Source organism: Drechmeria coniospora, chromosome 02, assembly GCF_001625195.1.
Source record: "Drechmeria coniospora strain ARSEF 6962 chromosome 02, whole genome shotgun sequence".
Taxonomy (NCBI): Eukaryota; Fungi; Ascomycota; class Sordariomycetes; order Hypocreales; family Ophiocordycipitaceae; genus Drechmeria; species Drechmeria coniospora.
Genome location: NC_054390.1, coordinates 6,039,702 through 6,065,765, shown reverse-complemented (window position 1 = coordinate 6,065,765; position 26,064 = coordinate 6,039,702). Strand labels below are relative to the sequence as shown.

The 26,064-nt window shown below is 56.6% G+C and overlaps 9 protein-coding genes across 9 annotated transcripts; 6 read left to right on the top strand and 3 right to left on the bottom strand.

Moving 5' to 3' along the window:
• Positions 1–1,037: 1,037 nt before the first annotated feature.
• On the top strand, positions 1,038–6,913 carry DCS_04765 (TBP associated factor; the record flags this gene model as incomplete). The annotated part of the gene is made up of 3 exons (XM_040802071.1): positions 1,038–1,048; positions 1,106–1,123; positions 1,276–6,913. 3 exons carry the CDS (start codon positions 1,038–1,040, stop codon positions 6,911–6,913), a joined length of 5,667 nt encoding a protein of 1,888 aa, XP_040657104.1.
• A 601-nt stretch (positions 6,914–7,514) lies between these two features.
• Positions 7,515–9,084, top strand: DCS_04764 (Hsp90 co-chaperone Cdc37; the record flags this gene model as incomplete). The annotated part of the gene is made up of 3 exons (XM_040802070.1): positions 7,515–7,538; positions 7,621–8,904; positions 8,956–9,084. The coding sequence occupies 3 exons, from the start codon at positions 7,515–7,517 to the stop codon at positions 9,082–9,084; spliced, it is 1,437 nt and encodes a 478-aa protein (XP_040657103.1).
• Positions 9,085–11,479: 2,395 nt separating this feature from the next.
• DCS_04763 (uncharacterized protein) lies at positions 11,480–12,574 on the top strand (the record flags this gene model as incomplete). The annotated part of the gene is made up of 1 exon (XM_040802069.1): positions 11,480–12,574. The coding sequence occupies one exon, from the start codon at positions 11,480–11,482 to the stop codon at positions 12,572–12,574; it is 1,095 nt and encodes a 364-aa protein (XP_040657102.1).
• Positions 12,575–13,326: 752 nt separating this feature from the next.
• Positions 13,327–13,840, top strand: DCS_04762 (cell wall biogenesis protein Ecm15; the record flags this gene model as incomplete). Its single annotated transcript, XM_040802068.1, has 3 exons — positions 13,327–13,456; positions 13,528–13,739; positions 13,784–13,840. 3 exons carry the CDS (start codon positions 13,327–13,329, stop codon positions 13,838–13,840), a joined length of 399 nt encoding a protein of 132 aa, XP_040657101.1.
• Positions 13,841–14,797: 957 nt separating this feature from the next.
• Positions 14,798–16,339, top strand: DCS_04761 (uncharacterized protein; the record flags this gene model as incomplete). Its single annotated transcript, XM_040802067.1, has 2 exons — positions 14,798–15,172; positions 15,221–16,339. The coding sequence occupies 2 exons, from the start codon at positions 14,798–14,800 to the stop codon at positions 16,337–16,339; spliced, it is 1,494 nt and encodes a 497-aa protein (XP_040657100.1).
• A 733-nt stretch (positions 16,340–17,072) lies between these two features.
• Positions 17,073–18,935, bottom strand: DCS_04760 (Sir2 family histone deacetylase Hst4; the record flags this gene model as incomplete). Its single annotated transcript, XM_040802066.1, has 1 exon — positions 17,073–18,935. The coding sequence occupies one exon, from the start codon at positions 18,933–18,935 to the stop codon at positions 17,073–17,075; it is 1,863 nt and encodes a 620-aa protein (XP_040657099.1).
• Positions 18,936–20,979: 2,044 nt separating this feature from the next.
• DCS_04759 (uncharacterized protein) lies at positions 20,980–21,534 on the bottom strand (the record flags this gene model as incomplete). The annotated part of the gene is made up of 1 exon (XM_040802065.1): positions 20,980–21,534. The coding sequence occupies one exon, from the start codon at positions 21,532–21,534 to the stop codon at positions 20,980–20,982; it is 555 nt and encodes a 184-aa protein (XP_040657098.1).
• A 1,510-nt stretch (positions 21,535–23,044) lies between these two features.
• DCS_04758 (rhomboid family protein) lies at positions 23,045–24,901 on the bottom strand (the record flags this gene model as incomplete). The annotated part of the gene is made up of 1 exon (XM_040802064.1): positions 23,045–24,901. One exon carries the CDS (start codon positions 24,899–24,901, stop codon positions 23,045–23,047), a length of 1,857 nt encoding a protein of 618 aa, XP_040657097.1.
• A 1-nt stretch (position 24,902) lies between these two features.
• Positions 24,903–25,748, top strand: DCS_04757 (uncharacterized protein; the record flags this gene model as incomplete). The annotated part of the gene is made up of 1 exon (XM_040802063.1): positions 24,903–25,748. One exon carries the CDS (start codon positions 24,903–24,905, stop codon positions 25,746–25,748), a length of 846 nt encoding a protein of 281 aa, XP_040657096.1.
• Positions 25,749–26,064: the final 316 nt, after the last annotated feature.

The window sequence follows — 26,064 nt, the reverse complement described above, 5'->3', positions numbered from 1 at the left end:
TGAAGTGGTCGAGCCGGGGCAGACCCACAAAAAAGGGCGCTAATGAGGCAAGAGGGAAATTAGGCGAGAGCGGCGCGAGAAATAGTTGGCAGGCGTGTTGGGCAGGCGCGCTGGCGTGTATAAAAATACATGGACACACATGATACAAATGGTCGCTCCTGCCCTCCACTCGACCTTCCAACAGCTACCCTCTCCGCAGCAAGGAGCAACGAGCTATACCTGTGTACGCCGCACCTGCCACAGCAAGCCACAGCACCTTCCTCAGCCTCGCCAACATCGTCACAGATTCGCAGCCATCTGGATGAGAGGATACTGTTTCGCCGTCGCTTTTTCGTCCCCATTATTATCCTGCCATTGTTTTTGTGAATACCGTAAGGAGTGTTCAGAGGTACTTTTATTATTTATTTTACCTACGACTTGCACTGTCGGTGCACATTGCTGGTTCATCTCACAAAGTCAAAGGGGCCAATGTTAACAGGCTGTACGTAGCCTTGTTGCTGCTGTCGCATTTGTCACCGCCGGATCATCGCTCCCGTCAACCACAGCCTCGTGTGTCGTTCGAAGCTTGAACCTTCGATGCTGCATGTTCCAATGCGCTGCAAACAGCTGTAGCCCATCATATACGCACCACTCCACCAAGCTGTGTGGTGTTGCCCAGAGTTGCTCGAGCAACCTAACCTCGTCCCCGAGGTGCAGTGCATGGGCAGCAAGTCCGGTTGCTGCACCTCGACGAGAGGGCACCGGGGTACGTAATAACTTCACCTCACCTCCGACTTCTTGCCACTACACTCGTCCGTCGTCTACTACCACCCTACAACGTCTTCATTAATGTAATGTACATGTGGACTTCTGCGACACACCCCTTCTCCCCCCTCCTCCAACACTGCCTTTCCCACCCTTCTCCATGGCCCTGCTCATTATGGGCTACTCACAGGTCTCCTCGTTGCCCGAATTTATGTGCACAAGACCATGAAGCTGACATTTGCTTCAGCTAGCCACCAAGGGATGAAGAGCAGCATTCCTTCACTCACGTAAAGATGGCTTCCAGGTTAGTTGCCGTTCAAGCTTCACATCTTTGAGCCACACTAAATCATCTTTGCTGCAGACTCGATAGGCTCGTTACGTAAGTCGCTCTTTTGAAGCTGCTGGGTGGTCGCGATGACGGCTTCGTGCAAAGCTGCTTGCTTTCACAGGCTTGTCGAATACCCGCTGCATATTGTCCACATGGAAAGCGAATTATGCCTCACGGGTGAAGCTAACGCCGGCTTGCTCTAGTATTATCGAAACCGGCAGTACCCGCCATGTTCGGGATCTAGCCGTCAACCAGCTGGCCGATTGGCAAAAACAGCACCCGGATGAACTCTTCAACCTAATATCGAGAGTTGTTCCCTATCTCCGCCACAAAGAATGGGACACGCGAAATGCCGCTGCGAAAGCCATCGGCAAAATCGTGGAGAACGCCCCGCTTCATGACCCAAACGCAGGAGATGACCCGAATCTTGACGCCCATGTTGACCATGTGAAGAAGGAAGAGGACGAGAAGGACGTCGAATTGGCTGGCGAGGAATTCTTCGACTTTGAATCCCTCGATATTCATGCGATTCTTCAACATGGACGGGAACTACTACGTGGCGGCGACATCGAGTATAGCCTGGCGGCTTTAGATCCTCAAGCTCGGCTGGAGCAGCAGCAGAAAACCTTGAAAGGACGCCTCGGACTTCTTGGTCGAAAGTTTGAGGATGAAGAAATGTCGATAGTCGTGGACGGCCAAGCTGTACCGATGACTCCCATCGATGCAAGCAACGGGAACGGTACGATCTGCGGCGAAGGCATTCCTGGCTCGAGCCAAGCGGGCGTGGACCCGCAGCTGAGCACGAGGCAGCTCAATGTCCTGAAGCGGAAGCGAAAGAGAGAGGCGATGAAGGCGTCACAGGGCAAGGGCGGGTTCGGCGACCTGTCCATACGACGGCCAACGACGGCTGGATTGGAAGCCATCGCAGATGAGACCCCAACTGCTGATTCCGAGACCAAGAAGAACGGGAAAATGAATGACTACTTTAGCCTCGACCGCCCCGCTGACGTCGATGAGGAAAAAAAAGTCGTCAGCGAGTTCAAAGGTCCGATAATCCCCATCAAGTCCGAGATTGAAACCGACAGCTCCGTGGAAGGCGCCGAGTGGCCGTACGAAAGGCTTTGCGATTTTCTCAAGGTTGACCTCTTCGACGCAACTTGGGAAACACGGCACGGAGCCGCCATGGGATTGAGAGAACTGCTTCGAGTCCACGGCGGGGGCGCTGGCCGGGTGCTTGGTAAAAGCAGAGAGGAAAATGAAAAGCTGAACCGCCGGTGGCTTGACGACCTAGCCTGCCGTCTTTGCTGCGTCTTGATGCTGGACCGCTTCACCGATTACAGCGGAGACACGTCGGTTGCTCCGATCAGAGAGACGATTGGCCAAACCTTGGGTTCTGTCCTCAAGCACATACCTGCCGAGTCGGTGTATGCCATCTATCGCGTACTTTTCCGGATGGTGATGCAGGAAGACCTCGAGCTTGAAAGATCCATTTGGGCTGTCTGCCATGGTGGCATGGTTGGCTTGAGGTACGTCGTTGCAGTGCGGAAGGATCTTCTCCTACAGGACGGCGACATGATCGACGGCATCATCAAGGCTGTCATGAAAGGCCTCGGCGACGCCGATGACGATGTTCGCTCGGTCAGTGCCGCGACTCTTATCCCCATGGCGCACGAATTTGTCACAATGCGACCAGCAAAGCTGGATGACCTCACCAACATTGTGTGGGAAAGTCTCTCCAACCTTGGCGACGACTTGAGTGCTAGCACAGGGCGTATCATGGACCTTCTCGCCACCCTTTGCAGCTTTCCCCAGGTGCTGGAAGCAATGAAAGCTTCCGCAGCGCAGGACGAGGAACGTTCCTTTACGCTGCTGGTCCCGCGCCTGTATCCGTTCCTGCGACACACCATCACCCCAGTCCGCCTGGCCGTCCTGAAGGCACTGTTGACGTTTGCCAATCTTGGTTCTGAAACGTCCCAAGGCTGGTTGAATGGAAGAATCCTTAGGCTGGTTTTCCAAAACATCTTGGTGGAAAGAGATCAGGAGACACTCGACAAGTCGCTCGTGCTGTGGGATGCACTTGTCCGATGTTTGGCAGCCACCCCGACTGTGCTTGTCGACGAGTTCGAGCCTCACATCGACGCCCTGATACAGCTCACGCTGCATCCCATTGGCGTTTCGAGAAACCCCATTCCCATGAACGCCTCACTTCTTCAGAAGCCATCGGGTGGAACATATTCGACCTCGACAGCCTCGCACCCTTCCACCCGGAGATTGTCAACGCCGGACGGATCCGATAGGGCACCAAAGCGGCGGCGCAGGTCCACAAAGGTGAACGAAGAAGCCGTTTCCACCCACTTGACTCACGACCTCGATGGGCATATGATGCAGGGCGACGTTGATTTTGTTGGCATGGAAGTCTTGATCCGCTCTCGAGTCTCGGCTGCCAAGGCTATGGGCCTGATCATGTCAATGGTGCCGCCCGAGAAGCTCGAAGTTTTCGATGCTTTGCTGATTCCAGGCTTGACGTCCGCATATGCATCTACACAGCTCGCGGCTTGCCAAGTGCTCGACGAGTACGCGAAGAACTGTGCCAGCGCAGATTCTGCTGCTCGCTACGTCGACCACCTGCAGCGCATATCGGAATCCGATCGACCCCCTGCATACAGGGACCTCGTCAACTTCGTCCAGCGCGTCAGGACACAATGCCAGCAGCTTATCAACCTATTCCGCGACCACGGCAAGATATCTCAAGGCAGGCTGCCCATGCTTCCCGTAGTGGTCCAAGGAGAGCCCGAAGCTGGACCGGGCGCCTTTTCCATTGCGACGGCTGAAAAGTGCGTGGGAGAGGATTACGAAAAACTGAAAAAGATAATGGCGCCCGGCCAACGTCTCATTGCCAGCCCGCAGCTCGCAGAAGCCCGCAATCTTGCCATGTCCGTCATCGAGGAGGCCAAGGCTGCGAAGGAAGCTCGCGACACGAGGATAAAGTCTGGCGCATCCTGCGCCATGGTGGCGTTGAGAATTCTTCCGAAGAAGCCTAGCTCGCTGATAAAGGGCATCATGGAATCCGTGAAGACGGAGGAGAGTCAGCTGCTTCAGAGCCGCTCGTCGGAGACGATTGCAAAACTTGTCCAGCTGTTTACTGACAAGGGCAGGAAAGGACCTGCCGATAAAGTCGTTGCCAACTTGGTCAAGTTCTCCTGCGTTGAAGTTGCCGAGACGCCCGAGTTCTCGGTGCACGCCAGCAAGACGGACTGCATCCTTTCCATGCAGAAGGAAGAGGACAGGGTGGACCACGCAGATGCGGCGAAATGGGCGAAGGAGGCCAAAGCAGCCCGTATCACTCGACGTGGTGCCAAGGATGCTCTTGAGATCCTCTCCAAGACGTACGCCGCTGCTTTGCTTGAGACCGTTCCCAGCTTGCGAACGTTCATGGAGGCGCCAATGGTGACAGCCTTCCGCGGAGAACTTCCTCCTGAAGCGAGGGACTCCGAAAACAGCCTGGGCCAGGAAATCATCGACGCCATGTCCGTCATCAGAACGTTGACACCGACACTGCACCAGTCACTGCACCCATTTGTGATGGGCACCGTACCCCTCGTCATCAAAGCTCTCCATTCCGACTTGTCAGTGTTCCGCTACATGGCCGCCAAATGCCTGGCTACCATCTGCAGTGTCATGACCGTGGAAGGCATGACAGCACTGGTGGAGGAGGTACTTCCGTCCATCAGCAATCCCCTGGACCTGAACTTCCGACAAGGCGTGACCGAGGTAATATACCACCTGATCGCCGTCATGGGTGACGCCATCTTGCCCTATGTCATCTTCCTCATCGTTCCCGTTCTCGGACGGATGAGCGACTCGAATAACGAGATCCGCCTCATGGCCACGACGTCATTTGCTACATTGGTGAAGCTTGTTCCCCTCGAGGCAGGCATCCCGGATCCTCCTGGCCTGTCCGAGAAGTTGCTCAAGGGTCGAGACCGTGAGCGAACGTTTATGGCTCAACTACTTGACCCGAAGAAGGTGGAGCAGTTTCATATCCCTGTCGCCATCAAGGCCGAGCTGCGATCGTACCAGCAGGAGGGAGTCAACTGGCTCAACTTCCTCAACAAATATCATCTTCACGGCATTCTCTGCGATGACATGGGTCTCGGCAAGACCCTCCAGACCATTTGCATTGTTGCCAGTGATCACCATCAGCGAGCCGAGGGGTTTGCGAAGACGCAATCTGCTGACCTGCGGAAGCTTCCGTCCCTCATCGTCTGTCCCCCAACGCTGTCTGGCCATTGGCAGCAAGAGATAAAAGCGTATGCCCCCTTCTTGACCGTCACGGCATACGTGGGACCGCCGGCAGAGAGAAAGACTTTGAGGGACAGGCTCGGGGAAACGGATATTGTCATCACGTCCTACGACGTCTGCAGAAACGACACGGAAGTTCTGGAGAAGCATAGCTGGAACTACATGGTACTTGACGAGGGACACCTGATCAAGAACCCCAAAGCAAAGATAACGCAGGCCGTCAAGAGGATGGCGAGCAACCACCGGCTGATACTGACCGGCACCCCGATTCAGAACAACGTGCTCGAGCTCTGGTCGCTGTTTGACTTCTTAATGCCAGGATTCCTCGGCGCTGAAAAGGTGTTCCTGGACCGGTTTGCGAAGCCAATTGCGGCCAGTCGTTACAGCAAGGCATCCTCCAAGGAGCAGGAAGCAGGGGCGCTGGCTATCGAGGCACTGCACAAGCAGGTCTTGCCCTTCCTGCTGCGTCGTCTCAAGGAAGAAGTGCTCGATGACTTGCCACCAAAGATCCTGCAGAACTACTATTGCGACCTCAGCGACCTTCAGAAGAAGCTGTTTGAAGATTTCACGAAGAAGCAGGGCAAGAAGCTGCAGGCGGAAGCTGGGCGCGACGACAAGGAAGCCAAAACGCACATTTTCCAAGCTTTGCAGTACATGCGCAAGTTGTGCAACTCGCCCGCGCTCGTCATGAAGCCGGATACGCCGTCGTACAGCGAGACGCAGAAGATTCTTCAAAACCAGGGGACTTCGATCGAGGATGTTGTCCACGCACCAAAGCTGACGGCACTCCGCGACCTTTTGGTTGACTGCGGCATTGGCGGCGATGAGGGGGATTCGAATGACCCCTTGTACCAACCCATCAAGCCTCATCGTGCCCTCATCTTTTGCCAGATGAAAGAAATGTTGGATATGGTGCAGAACAAGGTGCTCAAGGAGCTGCTGCCGTCGGTATCGCATCTCCGCCTGGACGGCTCGGTCGAGGCAAACAAACGGCAGGACATTGTCAACCAATTCAACAGCGACCCGTCATATGACGTCTTGTTGCTCACGACGAGCGTTGGAGGACTGGGACTCAACCTGACGGGTGCAGACACAGTCATCTTCGTGGAGCACGACTGGAACCCGCAAAAGGATCTGCAGGCCATGGACCGCGCGCACCGCATCGGCCAGAAGAAGGTAGTTAACGTGTATCGTCTCATCACGCGGGGTACGCTGGAAGAGAAGATCCTGAGCCTCCAACGGTTCAAAATCGATGTTGCCTCCACAGTGGTCAACCAGCAGAACGCGGGGCTGTCGACAATGGATACGGATCAGATTCTCGACCTCTTCAGCCTCGGCGATTCCGGCCCGAATCTCCCCTCGGACAAGCCTCAGCATGAGATGGAAGGCCGGGAGGAGGATATGGTGGACCTTGAGACGGGCGATGTGCTGCGACAGCCTGGCAAGAAGACATGGTTGGACGACCTGGGCGAGCTCTGGGACAGCAAGCAGTACGAGGAGAGCTTCGACTTGGACGACTTTATGAAAAGCATGTCGTAGGTGTCGTATAAGCCAGTGCCATCGTGATGATGAGCGTTGCACTGGTCCGGGGGTGTGGAGTCTTGAAGGCAGGTTACGGAGTGAGTTCATTTTGCATCAATAGCTGCTAGGTAGTGAGAAGACGCAGCGCATGGCGATGACGTTCTTGTCAATCGGTATGATCTCAATGACAGGTTATGTTTCTCTGTAACAAGCGGGAGAGCAATGGCTGCTCAGAGACGTCGAGGCATGGCTGGGCGGGGGGCGTTCGTGGTACCTACATTATTATTATTATGATTATTATTATTATTATCATAATGTAATACAAGTGCTCCGTACGGAGTACGACAGAAATTATAGTACTTGCAGCGTCAGTGTGACTATTCATTCTGACGCCGTATTACCGATAGGCACTCTTGCTGCTCATGTGGAAGTGGGACGGATCAACCCGCTTGACAATTCTCCGACCCCCACCAAATTGTGGAACAGAGTCTTCCGACGCCGCGTCGGTTCACCTTCCCACCGCCTTCTCAACCACACCTACTTTCCGGGTTGACTTCAGATCTCCTCGTCAAAACTTTCTCGAGTACGTCGTGGCCAGGGCTCCGAAGCCTCTCTCACGATGCCGGTGGATTACAGCAAATGGGTACGTTCTTTTGACGTCGGAGTGGCGAGCAACGGTGGAGCTCTCGAAGGCGTGTTGGAGCTGACCTGCTATTCGCCAACAGGACGCGCTGGAGCTCAGCGATGATTCCGACATCGAAGTGCATCCGAACGTCGACAAGCGATCGTTTATCCGCGCGAAGCAAAATCAGATCCACCAGGAGCGCCATCACCGCAAGCTCCAGATCGAGACGCTCAAGTATGAGTTTGTCATCAACGAAGGCCTAATGCACCGCATTTCTGCCCTGCTGGCGTCACTCAAAGCACATGCCTCGGAAGCGACGACCAGAAACCCGGGCGAGATTGCTTTTCAGGCTGTCATGGAGTCTGCGAGGAACCTTAAGGATGACAAGCCCCCGCCCCCGCCGGCGGGAGTCCACAGCGAGGAGAGGGAACAGCATTCGTACTCCAAGATGATGGCCGTGCTGTTGGACCAGGTAAACAAGGCGTTGGACGAGAAGAAGCCCACCGATCGGTACAGCGCGATGATTGAGGAGATTCAAGAGCATGAGAACAAGGTCAAGAAGCTGCAGCGGGACCTGACGGCGAAGTTGGCGGAGCTGGAGAAGGAGGAGAAGAAGAAGATTACCAGCGCTGACATTCACACCGGATTCGACAGCTCACACGTGGCAAAGCCGCAACCGGCTGGCCAGAAGCAGGAATCGACGCAGGTTGAGCTGTTGAACCCCAACAGCCTGTCGTCGGGCACCACATCGTCCGGGGAGACGACGACGGCCGAGGGCGATGAAGAGGTCGAAGCATCGGCCGCGGCGAAGAAGTTTGCTCAGATCAAAGAAAATGACTACGGCGCGAGTCTTCAGTACATATCACAGAACCCCCAGATCCTGACGGAGCGGGAAACGGACGGACTCTTGGTCCTGGCTTTCGACGCCGCCCTGGAGCGCCAGGACGACTTCTGCCGGCAATGCGTCCACCAAGCGCTGCTTCTGCAGTACTGCCGCGTCCTGGGCAAGGACGGTGTCGGGCTCTTCTTCAAGCGCATCATGACGCCGGGCCACCAGGCAAAGGGAGTCTTCTACAAGGATGTGCAGGAGACGTACATGAGGATCAGGAACCGGTCGCGGGAGATCATCGCGGAGAGGGCCAAGGAGCCCGAGGGCGTCGAGCAGATTCAACTACACGCAGTAGAGCCGGGGACGGTCATCAACATCAAGGTGCCCGCCGCCGACAGCGACGATGCCGAGGTGCAGAAGGCGCGCGATATTTTCAACGGCTTCAAGCCGGAGATGCAGAGAGCGCTAGAGTCGGGCGAGCTGAACGAGGTGAACAAGGTGCTTGGCGAGATGGCGGTGGAGGATGCCGAAGCCATCCTGGAGGAGTTTGGAGCGGTACGTGGTCCTGAACCCCCCCCTCTCGTCTTGGCTAAAACGAAGACGAAGGCAAACATCCTTAGTCTCGAAGAGCAGATTATCGATACGACGACGGAGGAGGGCCAGAAGCAGCTCAAGCAACTGGAAGCTGCAGCGGCCGCTCCCACAGAGACCACGACGGAGGATCCGGAGCTGTAAGCTGGGTGGGTGGCGTGCATCATGTTTGGGAATTGTCGCAGGGCATGGGTGGTTGAAGCGTTCATGCCAAGCGTACACTACGATGCCAAGCAGTCTGGGCAGAAAGTAAGTGTAGAAGATGAGTACATTTACGCGCATTCGTGCGGGACAGGGTATTCGTAGGGGTATCAGGCTCGCCGCGTGGCATAAACTTGCCACCACTTACAGGTCAGAAGTGAGGCATCGTGTGCCACCCCCCATTCTGTCAAGTCCTCCTAGGTGGTCGCGCAGGGATTCCCTACCTATTGCACGTTGGAGGACGTTGGGTGCAAGCAACGGCGGAGAGAAGGAGGCTGTGGCAGGCTTGGGTGAGGTAATAAGTAGTCTAAATGCAGCATCCGCACTCCGTACTCCAATATCCGCCGACAGATAGTACCAGAATATTGATGAGTGGCTGGTCGATGTTGCTGCGCCGGGAGGCATGGCAGCTGCTGGCTGCTGGCTGTGCAGATCGATGAGAGGCAGAGCACTAGCGGCACCAATACGTGTGTATTATTAGCATCCAGGTTGCATGCACACCCGCTGTAAGTAGTTTGGGGTACGGGGTCCTCATAGCGAGAACTACAGTAATAATTACTCTGTATTTGTATGTACCAGTTGTCAAGTATACTTGTGCTTGTAGATACTAAGGTACCTACTAGTAGGTTAGTACCTAGTACCTAGTACTGAGGTAAGTGGAGTTGGTTCAGCACGCTGCAGTACTGTAAGTACAGTGCAGAACCAAGGTACTAAGGGAGGGCACTTAAGTAGCTGTACTGTATTACAGTCAACTACCTAGGTGTCGACCGGAAGCGCAAGGCAATAACTCGGAATAGTAGGATGAGAATGCCAATCAACCTTGGGAGGCGGCTTACATAGTACCTGAACCAAAGGTTGTATGAATAACTACTAGGTACAGTGGGGGGCAAAAAGTATTTGCCATGTTCAGGTACCACATTCCAAGTCCAGTCAAACCTAATCTATTTTGTTAGTAATATAACAATAAATATTTCGTCTACCACCCCTCTATTGCAGCAATAATAGCCTCAACGCAATGGGGCATTGTATCAATCAGCTTCTAAATCTCAAAGATAACGAATCTATCGACTCGTCCTTCGAGAGGTAGCTTGCAAATCCGTAATCGCAATTGCTGCAATAATTCTTTGCCTCGAGGCATCGTTACGGCTGCTTTGAGGCATTGTTATTGCTACGTTTGATGCGCATGTAGCTATTGAATTGTTACAATACTAACGACAATAATTAGATTTAATTAGACTTGGAATGTAGTACCTAAAGGTGGGCAAATACATTTTGCCACATACTGTACTAGGTAGCCTTACTACGGAGTACTGCAGACGAAAGTACAAAAATAGCTGCTGCCCGGGCTGCGCCTCTGTTCTCATGCTCGTCCAAACGGGTTCCGTTTCTTATGCCGTTTGATCGCCATGCAGGTTTTCGGTACCAACACGTTCAATGATAAATGATGAGTCAGTATGTTAGCCAGATGCAAAGAATGAGCGTATAGTTACTCGCCAGTCTTGAGCAACAATTTCTCCCCGAATCTGTACGGGTACAAAGCATGCTTGGAATCGGACTGAGTTGGAGCCGGCGTCACGTTGACCCCCTCGCTACGTTCCATGTTCCGAACATGAGTACTCCGTACGGAGCAATACCAGCAAGTACCTACTGTAGTATTTCCCGGGCCATACGGAGTACTGTACATGTGACCCGGCTCTAGCACTATGAAGAACCAAGTACTTGTACTGTTCCACTGTAAGTTCTTGGCTCCTGCGAGGAAGTACAGTATTCTGGATGGAGTGCCGTACTGTAGGAGTACATGTATACGAGTTCCCACGCATGTTCCTATAAGAGTACAGTGTACGCGCGGCGGCGTGGCGGGTACCTGCACAGTATCGATCGCTCCCTCGATCCAGTCTCCACGTTCCGATGCTTTGAGGGGGGCAGTGCATCCAAGCAGCTAGGAAGGGGTGGTAGGTGCTGCGGTACAGCCACTCGAGCACCCGCCCAGCCGACAACAGTGCCACCAGCTGTCACTTCCAACGGACGGAGAGTGGATGAATACAAGCACACTGGGGAGAGTGCCAGCAGTGAAAAGAATGCCGCCGCGCACGACTTCGGTTCCTTTCCCTGAAGCATTTCCTTGGAAGCCTTCGAAGCCGTTATCCTGTCATAGCCGTCCCCTCTTCAACGCACGGATACCCCCCCCGCTATAGTCGATCGGCACAGTACACTGCACGCACTCGAGACGGTGACAACCAACTTGGACTTTGACGTGGACGTGGACGTGGACGTGAAAGTGGCCATTCGAGCCGGCCGTGCTTCCATCCGAACCCCCTTCTTCTCCTGGACGCCGACAATGATTCCCTCGATACGCTCGGCTGCCTTGGCCCTCTTCGTGGCCATGGCAGGCGTTCAGGCCCAAACCATCCCCCAGAGCACGGCGAACGAGACGAGCGGTGGCGGCAGGGCGTGCAACAACTCGCCCGAGCTGTGCGGCAAGCAGTACAACGCAATCACCTACATGGGAGCGCACGGCGCTTCGTTCCTGCGAGACGGCAGCACGGGAAACTCGGTATCCGGGAACCAATTTCAGAATGCCACGGCCGCCCTCGATGCCGGCCTTCGGCTTCTCCAGGTGCAGGTGCACAAGTCCGGCTCGACGCTGAAGCTCTGCCACACGTCCTGCAGCCTCCTCGACGCCGGCTCTCTCGAATCCTGGCTCTCGGTCGTCAACGGCTGGCTATCCAACAACCCCAACGAAGTCATCACCCTCGTGCTCGTCAACTCGGACGAGGCGCCGGCCTCCGATTTCGGCCCAGTCTTTGAAACGTCGGGAATCGCAAAGGTCAGCTACAACCCGGGCACGTCGAAGGCGACGAGCAACTGGCCGACGCTGGAGAGCATGATCGGCCAGGGCACCCGTGTCGTCTCCTTCGTCACCAACATGCCCTTCTCCTCGTCGACGCCTTACCTCCTCCCCGAGTTTGACTTCATCTTCGAGACCCCGTTCGAGGTGTCGGACATGTCGGGCTTCAACTGCACCGTCGACCGACCCACGCGCGCGAGGCCGGTGGCCACGGCGCTGTCGAAAAACTACATGAGCCTTGTCAACCACTTCAAGTACCAGGATGTCACGTCCAGCATCCAGGTGCCCGACGTGGACAGGATCGAGACCATCAACAGCCCCGACACGTCGGCCGAGGGCAACCTGGGCAAGCATCTGCAGCAGTGCGCGACGGAGTGGAACAAGCAGCCAAACTTTGTCCTCGTCGACTTCTGGGACAAGGCGAACCCGTTGCAGGCGGCGGACAACTTGAACCGAGTGAGCAGCCCCGTGAGCCGCAAGAGCACAACGTCCACTCCGTCAACGGGCGGAGCGACGAACGCCGGGAAAGGTGAATACGGCGCGCTCGTGAGCCTCTTGACGGCGGCCACTCTACTGCTGCTGTAGCAAGACAGGCCATCAAGGCATGCACGCCGTGCCGTTTCATCACCACACCATCACCACCCCATCACCACACCTTTTTCTTTTCTCTCCACTTAGCGAGGCGCTCTGGGCAGTGGTCATTCCGGTACATCGATTTCCGTTCGTGGGAAGCATGATTTTTGCTGCGATGCATCATACATATCGCGTGCACAAGTACATGTAGAGGCAAGATGACACGAAGCAACGCATTCCTCTCAGGTTCATTCCGCGAAATACATCCATTTTGGCGAGCTGGTGGATTGTTTCCATGCATGTGACCATACCCGTAAGCAGAAGCACACTCCATTGCCGTGCCTAGTCTGAGAAGCAAAACAGCAGAAGTACTCGCACGCAGGGTACACAAGTAATCGTGGTGTTTACGTAGAGTGAATATTAATAATACTCGATGGGCAGGTTGGAACAACGGACGACCCCACAACTGACGAGTTCACGCAGTAATTATTACTTACAGTACACATTCCGCCATCCTTGTCTCCACCACATCCCGGCCCTTCGTACTACAGTACACAACATCTTGCGTTCCTAGATATCGTCTCTCTCCGAAAACTTGCATACGTCGCATCAGTATTCCGGTGTTGAGGAGAGATGGACTGCTCGCTCATCCCGACGCCGAAGGCGTGCTATGCCGATTTCTGCCTCATCCCGGTGCGTGTCCTGGTCCCCCAAGTGCACAACACTACGATGGTCCCGATCGCCCCGCACACGCAAGTTTCTCCATGCTGAACCAGAGGGACGCCAAGGTCGGCACCGGAACGACTTCGGTGGCGGAAGAGGTGGCCGAGGTGCAGCGTCTGCTGAAGGCGAGCGGGCTCCGGTACACGATGCACTCCGCCGGGACGACGGTCGGTACGCGTCTTCACGCCCCCCTCCCCCCCCCTCTCGTGGCCGGCCCTCATGGCTCGACCTCTCGACGGCAGAGCGAGGCTTCGGAAAAACATCGAGATCCAGCACGGTGCAAGCTAACGGCGGCACTCCGGCGCGTGCAGAGGGCAGTTGGGACGAGGTCATGGCCGTCGTCGGCAAGGCGCACACCGTTGTCCACCGCCGTGGCGTGGTTCGGGTGCAGTTGTCGATGAGGGTCGGCTCGAGGCACGCCCCCCCAAAGATCCTCTATGCGCGAGCACGCCGGGTACTTGATCATGCTGACGGGGGCCCAGGACGGACAAGTCACAGACGGCCGAGGAGAAGGTGAAGCGGGTGGAGAAACTGCTGGCAGACCAGAGCAGCTGAGGAGAGTCTCACAAGTACATAATTGTACGGTGCATGTCTATCTATGCGTCCGTCCATCCATGTAAACATGTTTCCGCATGGACAGATCTGTCAATATAGGGATACACATCACCGACCGCTCATCTCGCCCAGATGTGTGACAAGCACCAGGAAAATGCACCATAGTTTGAGAAGATTTGTGTCGTATCTAGTAGGCCAGGAGCCTGATTGCCGTCCCAACTCGGATCATAATACTTGTTCCAGGTCTAGGATGTAATACCGTCAGACCAGATCGGAGCACCAGCCAATGCTGGAGTTTACAAGCAATGATTACTCCGACCTGTCAAGTAGATGTAACTCCGTACAACCAGGCTCTCCCTCTGCACTGGCACCGCTGAGAGACTACAAGTACCTGCCCCGCAGCGGCCAGTGACCCAATTTGACACCAACAGGCACATCTTACAAGGGGGCAATCCTCCATTCTGGGGGAGTACTAGGTAATAGTAGGTACCTAAGACATATTAATAATGTCAATCCGCCGCAAACGCAGCATACCTACAGTACAAGTATGTACTTTCGTACAGTACTCCGTAGCAGGTACCTAACTGTGCTCTGTACAAGCACTTACTTTGCATTCTTGTCGATGTCGACTTTGCAAGATTCAACTTCACAACCGTGGAGCGAGCCTGCTCCGTGCTCAGCAACTACGGCCAACGCGATGGCGGAACTCCTCGCGACGAACGACCCTTGCTATACCATCTCCTCCGTGCGCCTGCATCTTGCATCCTGCTGTTGTTCTTCGAACCCGTGCTCATCCGAACCTTAGCTGGGCCGCAGAGAAAGCGAACTTTGTAACCTCGTCGTCGTGTGAGCGCTGGCCATCTTGCTGCCTTGCGTCCCTTCGACACCGTCACGCGCCGTTCATTCATCTCGTGCTCTTCTACACGTTAATACTCGACAAAACCTCTCGCGTCCACCATGGCGGATGAGTCTGTCGTCTCGCCGCCCAAAAAGGCCAAAAAGCTACCCTTCAAGCCGACGGCTCTGGGCAAACACTCATTACCCAAGCGCCCCTCGGCCGACGACAACGACGATGACGATGACCTCGCACTATTCCGTAGGTCAAAAGAAATGGAGCCCATCATGGCCGCCGAACGCGAGCGACGCTTGCAGAAAAGGCAGAGGCTCGGCGAAGAGCGTCGCCAAACGTCCGACGAGGGATCGAAGCGGCCGCTCGACGACGATGAGGCGCGACCCCACGACGAACCTGCAGCCGATGTCGAACGCGCCGCGGAAATACAGGGACGGAGCGAGGAGCCCCTAGACTCTCTAGCTACGGGAAGCTCCTCGGCGGTGAATGGAGAGCGCGTTGGGTGCGTCCGATGCCTGCTGCGCCCGTAGGCACCAGCTGACGGAGGTAGAAATGTCGTCACCCCGCCATCGTCGTCGAAGCGTTCGAGGATCGAGACGACGCCGTCGAAAGGTTCGATACTGAACTCGGAAGAGGCGCAACCGGTCACCGCTCACTCGCCGACGATGCGGACCTCGCGATCCCGCTCGATTCCTCCGACGCCAATCCAAGATTGGGGCGGGACTGGCCCTGGGCCCATGCCCGCCAGTACCGGGGCTGCCGCTGGCGTCATCACCCTTGACTCGGATTCTGACGACGATCTTGTCTTCATGTCCTCACCATCTGGCCATCAAGCTGGTGGGAGTGTCGAAGTCGTCGTCGCCGCCTCTGCGCCGGCCCCCGGCTCCCCGGCCCCCGAGGACGACGAATTTGAAGAGTACGTCCGAAAAGCGGAGGAACAACGGGCCCGGGATCGGGCCATGACGGGGGCCGACATGGAGGGCAACGTCCAAAAGGAAGCGGTGGAAATATACGTCACCTCCACCGTGCCCGACACGACCGCTTGTCGCATGAAGTTTCTCTTCGGTAGGCCCTTGCGCCTGGTTCGTGACACCTGGGTGGCGATGCAGCGGCACAAAGGCGTCGAGCTTCCGCTGCAGCAGGAGGACGACGCCATTCTTACCTGGCGCCGCAAGAAGGTGTACGCATCCTCGAACCTGCTCAACCTCGGCATTCGCCCGCAGGGTGATGGCCGTCTTGCTGTCGATGGAAGCGCCCGAGACGGCCTCACCGACGGCCGGACCAGGGTTCACATGGAGATCTGGACGCCTGAACTCTTCCGCGAGATGGAGAGGGAGGAAGAGATGCGGCGCAAACGGGAGGCCGGCGAGCTATCATCGGACGAAGACGTCGAAGACGCCATCGAGGAGCCCGAACCGGAGGTGAAGCTTAGGGTCATTCTCAAAGCCCGGGGACTGGACGACGTCAAGTTGACGGTTCGGCAGGAGACGACGGTGGAGACGTTGGCGACGGGATTCCGGACCCAGAGAGGCATCGCTTTGAACAAGGATGTGGGCATCTGGTTTGATGGCGAACGACTCAAGGAGGAAGTCACGATGCTCGAGGCCGACATCGACGACATGGACACCCTGGAGGTCCATGTCAAATGAACGAGCGCCAATGGTTGCGACCGTCACGATGGATACCTGTGCGGTGAGTCGCCCTAGGCGAATATTTAGATACCCAGACAGACACGAGATCTGTGTCCTGTCCCCCTTGTCATCCTCGCGTCTCTCGAAATCTCACCCGGGACTTGTCGGCTGAGCGGCGCTTCGATGACAAGTCACCACTCAACGCAAGGTTGGACTTGCTGTGCAAGCACCACGAATCCCCTGACGAGGATAACTACAAGCCCTCGGAAACCGGGATTCCATCGCGACTTTGCTTTTCTTCAAAGTAGGCATTAATAAATTGTAGTTCTTCTCTATGTACGTGCCAACTATGCCGCTGCTCTCGTCCGTCTCCGGAGAGTGTCGTGCCGACTCCTCCAGCAACATGGCATAGCACTTGTAGGTGTACGGATATCCGTCAGGAGACCTCGATTCTTGCGACATCCCCCCTTAACACGCAGAACAGGACACGAAGCAGCGAAGTAGAACCCGACCGGACCGTCCGGTTCAAATCGACCCGATTCACCCGCCCACGGATAGGGAGGGGTTTGCTTGCGGGTGCCCGATGTCAAATCCAATATTAAAGATGCTCGAGATAGCCCTCGAGCCTTTTGCCACCGTTCAACCGGTAACGGTGGAATGTAAAACTACACAGCGCCAGGTGAGTGCCGCAGACTCATCGCAAGGCCAACCACCTCGGCTCTATATTCGCCACCATGCATTACCATTATCATCATGACGCCGAATCTATGGGGTCCCTCAAGGTGTTGGGTACACGATTCGGTGCGTCGGCCGCAGCGGCCGCATCGTCGCTCGGATCGCGCTTGCACCGGAAATCCTCCTCGGAGGCGCCATGATCCGGCCGTAAGCTCGGAAGCGAGAGGCAAGGCTCCGAGTCGAGGCTGAGGACGGATCGCTGAAGCGGTGACCCATGGAGCCCCACATCCTTGGCCGCATTCTTGGCCACGTCTTGTGCTGAGATACTCTTGACGGACTTGAACTTTTGCATGATGGTGGCCGGGGGCGTCGCTTTTGCGGCGGCAGCCGGCTGCTTGGGCTTGCGGCCGCGCGGCCTCGTCGTCTTGGGAGGCGGTCCGGCCTTTTCGCCGTCGACCTTTTGGCCGAAGGAAATCTGCGTCTGCCTCGAATTTGCCGACTTCTTCTTGGTCGCCAAGGGTGGCGTCGGTTGAGGGGTGGGGAAAACGGCGATGCCGTCGACTTGATGCGGTGGCTCGGCGTCGAGTCCATCGTCGGCGGCGGATGCGGGAGGACTGCGGATGCCAACCTCGATGCTATCCTTCCTACACGACGCAAACTGCTCATCCGACAGCGCGTAGTCGTCGCCGATTTGGCAGTCAAAGGGCGGCAGGGCGGCTAGCCTGGCGACGCTGTCGCATTTGGAGCGGACGACGAGGTCCCAGCAGTCCTTGAAGTCGGCCCCCTTGGGCTCGGGATCGATGTTGATCCAAGCGGTGAAGCCGTCCTTCCGGCCGCGAGCGACTTGGCACATCTCCTTGACGAGCCGTCGGGTGCCGGGGACCTTGAGGGTGGTGCCGACGACAAGGACGGCGTCGGGACGCGCCTTGAGATCGGCGCGAGCGACGTTGCCGATGGCGTCCTCGTCCGGGTTGAACTCGTTGTAGAGGACGAACCTGGGTCGCAGGCGGCCGATGCCGTGGCTGCGCTTGCCGGCGTAGGCGGTGCGCACCTGGTCCTGCTCCTTGCACATGTCGCACAGCGGGGCCTCGGGCCCGTCGAAGAGATCGCCGTTGAAGGGCTTGAGGTCGCCGCACTTGGTGCAGACCATCATCTGCAAGCCGCCGTGCAGCTGGATGGTGGGCGGCCAGGGTCCCTTGGGCTCGAGCGGGACGCTGGTGCGGAGCGGCTCCATCGAGGTGTCGATGCAGTCGATGTTTTGCGAGTAGAGGCGGAGGAGACGCCCCTCCTTGGAGAGCGAGGCGAGCAGGTGATGGAAGGGCGTCGGGGAGACGTTCCTCGTCATGTCGGACATTTCCCTGACCATGGTGTGGAAGGAGTGGGTCGAGGCGTCGTGCTTGTAGACGGAGGCATCGAAGAGGTGCTTGCCGGAGGCCTTGAGCTTGTGCTGGCTCCTCGCCGTGGCGAAGAGGCCGGTGGCGGAGCGGAAGTCGGGGATGCCGGCCGAGACGGAGATGCCGGCGCCGGCGATGACGACAATCTTCTTCTTCTTGCGCAGGGCCGACAGGAGCCTCTCAAGGTGGAAGTTGTCCTCGTTGGTGCACTCGTGCTGGGGCTTCATCAGGTTCAGGTACTTGGTGCTGCGATCCTTGGGCGGGGAGACGCGTCGCTTCTTGGCCGGCGGCGGGCTGTCGTCCATGGGCTCGCCCAGCTTGATGGGGGACTGCGTTCCCGAGGTGGTCAAGGACACGGGCGAGAGATAGCGACCGGACGGCAGGGGATGCCGCTTCCGCCGCTGCTCCTGCGGCTCCTGCTGCCGCGCCATCATGACGGGCGAGCTCGGCAGCGAGGGCGAAACGGAGAGGCTCCCGAGGGGCGACGAGGTCGCCGAGCTGAGGGGGGAGGAGAGCGGGCTCGAGGATGCGGTGCTCGCGTCCATGGTCGTCGACGGACGTCGCCTCGGGCCGGCCGACGTTTGCGGCAGCGTGGGAGAAAGGGAGGCTCGGGAATCGAAGGCGTAGAAGGACGACGACAAGACAGGCGGCGGTAGCGGTGGAGGAATTGATGAGGCGATGGAGGACGAGAGGAGGTAGTGGTGGCGGCGGCGGCGGTTGCGGACGAGGCCAAGGCCGAGGCGGAGGACGAGGAAGAGAACGACGAGGAGACGAAGAGGCGGAAGCGAGGCACGGCTACTCACACGGACCGGTGTCGATGCTCTCTCAAGTCATTGCGTGCCTCGAACGTGTGCTGCTCGTGTCGGTGCCTTCCGGGGGGAGCGGAAGCCGATCTGGAACCTGGGTCGGGGATACAAGGTACTCGCACAAGATGAGAGGCACACGACGTGGCTCGGCGAGTCGTCGGCGACGGACCGGAGACGGAGACGACGTCGTTGCGTGTTGATGTTGGAGGAGGGGGGGGGGGGGAGGGAGTGGGACGAGGGTGCTGTTGTTCAGGTTTATTTAGCCTCTGCAATCTTTATTTTCGGCGAGCGGAGACGGTCGGGTCGGGACTGCCATGGGGCGGAAGTTAGTCTCTCCAGATAAGACCTTTGTTATGTGTTTGCGAGTGTTTTGCATAAGTGCATACATGCACGGAGTCGGCAGGTACGGAAGGGAACACATTGCACATGCACAAGAAGTACAGTACTTGCCAGGTACCAAATGCCACCAGCCACAACCCAAGCACACCGAAACGAAATGTACTTGCTCGTACCTATGGAATGAGCAACTATTCATGCAGCAACACTGCGGCGAGTGGTGCGGGTATTGGTGGCGGCAGCAGCGGATGCCCGTGTCATTGACAGAAACACTCTTGGGTGCGAGGGGGCGAGTATTGTGCTTTCGCCAGTCGAAGCGGCCTGTTGGCTTGATCAGTATTATTACTCTGACGGAGCTGCATTCGACATGGGCCGAAGCCACTGCGTAATACTTGCAAGTACAAGTACTCCGTACTGCAAGTAGATGTACGGGCAGAGTACTGTACTGTACAGTACACCTGCAGAGCACATGTGTACCATTAAGTACCCAGAGTTCGCAGTACTTGTACTTGCGAATATTACAACTACAGCACAACAGTACTCCGTACTCTGCAAAGTATAGTTGTGCGCACTTTCCTAACAACGTACTTGGTGTGCAGTGTTACGGAGTAAGTATTTACTTACATACTAGCACTTGCAGAGCGCATTTTTTCCCCTTGACCGTACTCCATGCAACGCACATTTACTGTACAAGTACTCCGTACAAGTGCTTGTATTACGAGTTGTGCTCCGTACTTGTGCATGTAAGTACTCCGTACGTCCAGGCGTTCGTTGTATTACTTCATGCATCGCATATTCGGCGCGTATGTTGTAGTTGTACAGAGTACATGCAAGCGTTGCTCCGTACTCCGTATTCTCCGTACGGAGCGCTGGTTTGTGGGTCTGGAGTTTTAGTGTACTTACAGTACAAGCAAAGTTCCCCTAGACGTTCTTGTACTGCAGCGTTCCTCCGTACATGTACACTACGCAAGTAAGTACAGTACAAGAAATCAAGACAAGCGACGACAATGATTGATCCGTCACTGAGCTGCCGAAGCGAACTCGTAGACTTTTGACCGTACTGGTACTGATGCGCCCACCTACAAGAAATACCCGCTGCTTGTCGAATAGGTGCACTCTCATGTCCACTTTGTCCCTCTTGTCGTCAATCTAGAATCATCGTTTGACTTGGTTCCGGAGTACTTTATTAATAGTTAATATTCATTTCTGCTGCACTTGTACTGCTACTCCACCCTCTACAGTGCTCTCCTCCAGCCCGTTCTCCGACATTTTGCACTTCGAACCCGACGACCCATCGGTTCCAGTTGAGCCTACTGTACAGTAGTGCCGTGCGGGATGCGTCCGCATCCAGTATTTCCAAGCCATAAAAGAAAACCCCGCGGGTAAGTGTATTGGCCCAATAGAAGCAGGCTTCGCGGGCATAGGCAATGAAGCTTGAAAGCGCCTTTTAGTAGTATATTTGCTGACCCTTCACGCAGCTGGCAAACATTTGGCCCAGCTGACCCAAGGTACGGATGAACGACTGAAATTCCTCTACAGGGGGCGTCGCGACTTCGAAGGGCAATCTGGGAAATGTAGTACGCCTGAAATACCTCAATGCATTTTGCAGTCCAGCAAGGGAAGTAAATGTGATGAAGCAAGAAGTATGGGCCTCGATGGCCACCTGTTTGCTGCTGTACGCGGCGTGAAGGGAAGCACCTAACGATTGGAAGCCTTCGGCAGGCTCAAAGAGACGAGTTGCCTCTTGGATGGAGAGAGCCTTGTCCGGCGAATAAAGCTTCGACGCCGCGTAATTGATGCTCTCGATGATCGGCACGAAATCAGCATCGAGAAGGTGCTGCATGGAAATAGCCGTCGTTGTGTTGAACCCTCGGACCTGTGCGATGATGACCCTGGTTGCGTAATCGACTTGGCTCAAGATGTCCAGGACAGGATCATCCCGGCGGTTAATGACGCCAGCGGAGGCGACGGCAGCGAAACCGATGGCTTTGCTGAACTTCATGATGAAGGCGGTGGCTATTGAGCGGTAGGGACAGTTGATGAGTGAAGATTTTTAGGTAAATTCAAAGCATGTGTGGTCTCGATGTGGACTCTTGCCAAGTAATATCAGTCATTGTCCTGCTATTACCATCGTGCTTTGCTAGAAAGACCCAGCGATGGACCAAGTTTTCCCGCTGAGAATAATGGACCTTGAGTACTTGCAGGTAAGTACAAGTACTTGTGCACCCACAAGTGCACTACAAGCAAGGACCAAGCTCAGTATTACGGAATACTTGTGCACCCACAAGTGCAATACAAGCAAGTGCAAAGTATTACCGAGCAATAATTACTTACTTGAACTGGCATGGGCTTACAACGCGCCCAGTAATGGATGACGGCGGCTGCTTTCCGCAGCTCCCAGCGCTGAGTTGATCGGATTTCGCCGGAAAATGAATGGCTTCTCTGGGCGCAGTGCCGAAATAGATTCTCTGTGTTTGGGTGTCGGAGGTAACATTATTAACAAGCCCATGTCGATGACAACCTGCTGTCTACTGTGCACGTAGGTGATAAAATGTAGGTGAATTTGTACAACCAAATACCATACAGTTTGTTGTAGGTGTACAGTATCAGTTGTAAGTACAGTACTCCGTAGGTGTACTCCGTATGTAAGTGTGGGTAACTGTCTGGCACAGTGACACGCATGTACTCCGTACTTGAACTGCACATGTACACCTGCATGTCAGTACGGAGTACATATACTTTACTTGCAAGTACTGCACGTTTCCAGACTCATATTTACTTGCAACCAAGTATTAATGCGGAGTGCACATGCACAAACTGCGGATACATATTATATGCTTGGCACGTTAATACTGTATGGTTCATGGGTGCAACTGCACACATCCTTACTTGTACTTGCATGTACAGCAAAACTACTTACATACTGTACTTAAGTACTTACACGTACGGAGTACATGCACACGTCTTGAGAGCACAAGTATGTACTTACTGAAGGTATCCTCCGTCCAGTACAGTACTGTGCCGTACAGGTACGAGTACCTATGCATGTAAGTAAGCACGACTGTCTGCACGGAGTGCGCCTACTCAAATACACATACACCACGCCAGGTATACCAACAACACCTCCTACGACTAGTCACCTACAACTACACCTACAACTTGCAGGTGGAAGAACACAGAATGGAGCGGCATGCGCTCGCTGCCAGTCGTACCTGTACGTGCTGTCGAATACGTACGGGAATAATACAATCTGCCTCAGACGACCGCTCACGGCATCCCAGTGTCGCAAGCCCATCTCGCAAGGTACCAATGAAACGCACGTCGACCTTACCCAATACCAAGGCGGCGGCCTCGACGGCCTTCATCCGCAACGCGTTCTCGTCTACTATGCTTTTTTCTTCTGCTCACCCGTCGGAACATTGCTCTCGGATGCTGCCATGACCTGGCGGACGAACAGCCACCTCCCGGAACATGCAGCGCCCGACCAGCACCCATGGTCGGATCCGCAGGCCTCAGCCCTTCTTCGCATGCCCGTAGGGGCTCGTTCTCGTAGCCGTCGCCAGTTGCACGGCCGTGCTCCCGGCCTCGGCTCCGACGCCGTCCCCTCGCCGCGGCAGCAGCTCAATCACGGCCCTGTCCCCGTCTCGCCTCTTCCTCTCGGTCCGGCCGATCAGTTCGACGCCGACGATGCCGGCCGCGATGCCCGTGAGGTGCGACGCAACGTCCACCTTGTGCTTGATCGTCCTGCCGAGGCCGGCCAGCTGCAGCGCCGTCAGCATGGCGAGGAAGACGATGCCGTGGACGCCCCCTTCGGGGATGCCGAGGATTCGGAAGCCGTCGTCGCGGTGCTCCCAGAGGTAGGCCGAGCAGAGGCCCAAGGTCGCGCCCGAGGCCCCCAGCGACGTCACCGTCAGCCAGCCGCGCAGCGTGTACGTCACGAGACTGCCGAGGAAGCCCACGGCGCCGCTGCCGAGGTACAGCGTCAGGAAGTCGGCGCGCCCCATCTCGTCGTGCAGGCTCGTGCCGACGAACCACAGGGGCACCATGTTGACGAGCAGGTGCTTGAGCGACGTGTGCGAGAAGACGGCGGTGAAGAGCGTCAGCGGCCGCACCGTCGCCACCACCAGGATCATGTGCCGGTTCAGCACCTTCCACAGCGGCGGCACTCTCCAGGCGAGGAAGACGAGCACGTTGGCGGCGATGATGGTGCCCACCGTCGCCTGCGACGTCGAAATCTCCCGCAGCAGCCGGTACCGGGCCGTCGGCTCCTCGTACACCATCGACACGGCCGCGAGGAAGCCGACGACGAGGGCGACGACGGTTGCCGACGGCAGGATTCGCTCCCACGCCCTCAGTTCCGGTGGCGCCTCAAGCTCCGATTGTGCCTTTTCGTAGTATTCGGCAATCTTGGGGTTCGCAATCGCCCGCTTCCGGTCCTCGTCCTGTCGCTCGACGACCGGTCCTGCCGCCGTCGTCGCCGACATTGCCTCCTTGTCCTTGCGTTCCTCCTCGAGCGCCTTCTCCCTCGCCTTGGCCTTGGCCGCGTTCCGCGCTCGAATCATGTCAAACTGGCTCGGGCCATACACCGGGTCGACCTTGTAGTCTTCCACGGCCGCCTCGTCGACCCCCCGGGGGGGGCCACCGGCCTTGACCTGCTTCTGCTCCGCCCGAGCGGTCTCGTCCTCCAACAGGGCCAGCTCATCCTCCGCCCTCAGCCCAGAGTTCATCACCTCGTCGACCGGCACTTCCTTGCGCAGGTACTCGAGGCCCGCGGCCATTTGCACCGCCGAGAATTGGCTTGTGTGGATCGCAAACGCCGGGTCTTCGAGGGTGCCTGCGACCCGGCGCCCGTGTAGGATGCGCAGCAGATGGTTCGCCGCCGGCGCCCTCATGTTGGGGCCGAATATCTTTTCGGCTTCCGCGTCCGTGACGTCTCTCTTGCTGAAGGCAAGCCCTGCTTGGTCGCGGTAGTCTCGTGGTAGTTCCTCGTAGTCGCGGATGATGGTAGGCGACGAGAAGAAGGTCCGCCGCTGGCCGGCACCGTGTGTCCATCCTCGTACGCGCGGCGAATGCCACGTGGCCCGGCATGAAAACGTCGCCGATGGAGCTTGGCAGCTGTAGGCCGACGGCCATCGAGAGGAGATTGAGGCTGCCGTTGTCGATGCCGCCGACGGGATGCCCCAGACGATGCCTCTCAGCAGGGAGCGCGTGGCATGGGGATGGATGAAAACGCTCATCATCCGCCGAGTGCGCCGTTGGGATTCTGGCGGCCGAGCAGCGCTCCGGGAAGCACAGGCGTTGTACGTGGCCTTGGGGGTGCCTGACGTTGTCTTGGATTTTCGGAAGAATTTATGAAGCTGGAGCATCATAATGGACGACGTGATTTACGAGTGCTGCACGAGCAAGGTACGTACCGGTCATCCGGACCGCGTGCAGCGTCGCACCCAACCGGCCCCTCACCCCACCACGTCCGTCATCATCTCTCGCATCACAACGACCACCCGAGCGCTCTCCTACCATCCCATCGACTTCACCTCGCCCACGACAACGTCCATTTCTCGTGTGCGCTACAAAGACGGCTCGCTGCGTGCAACTGGCATGTCTTCCGCCGACACTCAGCCCATATCGGCCCCGCGCTTCGCCGCCGCCCTCAAGGATCTCTCGGTTGGCATGCTGCACCTCAAGGTTCTCGAGATCCGCAACTCCATCGCCCACCTGCAGTACTCCAATGACCAGCTCAGACCTTTTGCCAATGGCTCCGAGACAGCCATTCCGACCGACGGCACGGCCGCTTCACCGGCTTCACCCGACCAGGACTGCATAGACGCCATCGAAGAAAACGAGCAAGTCATCGACCGCATGGCGGAACGCATCGCCTTGATCCGTGCCGAGGTCGAGGACAGGGGAATTGCCTGGACCGAATTCCAGTCCAAGGACGAGGCAGATTCCAAGCAGGATGGCGCCCGCCGCCCCGACGACGCCAACGGCGATGCCGATCCGACCAGGGAACCCCAGCACCAACAACACTCGGCCTGGACCGACGGCACGTTTCAAACAGGCTCCATCCGTGACGGGCAGGTTCACCTCAACAACCTCTCGGGGCATCCGGTCGCGAGTGGTGGCAGTCTCTCCGACGAACAGCTGCGGCGGGCCGTACACGACCAAATACAACAGCTAGCCAACGACGACGGGCAAGATGGTGGCATGCATCTCTGAGCCACGACGGGCAGCTATGGACATTGTACAGCGATTCTTTTGTTGCTTGGGGACGAGGGATGAAGGCAAAGAGCCAAATCCTTGGATGGATGGAAGAAAGGAGCGGGCATGAAGGTGATACCCATGGTTGGTGTTGTCGAGGCCGAAAAGATGAGGGAAAAAGCATGGCAGGCAATCGGTTGCTTGATGGAAAAGGGCACAAATTCGGGTGACGGGGCGTTGAAGGGGACGACGATGCTGATGGAAAAATGGAATAGGTAGCTTGACAGCACAACAGAGGCAACGCATCGGATGCTTGGCACTGCTTATGAAAGAA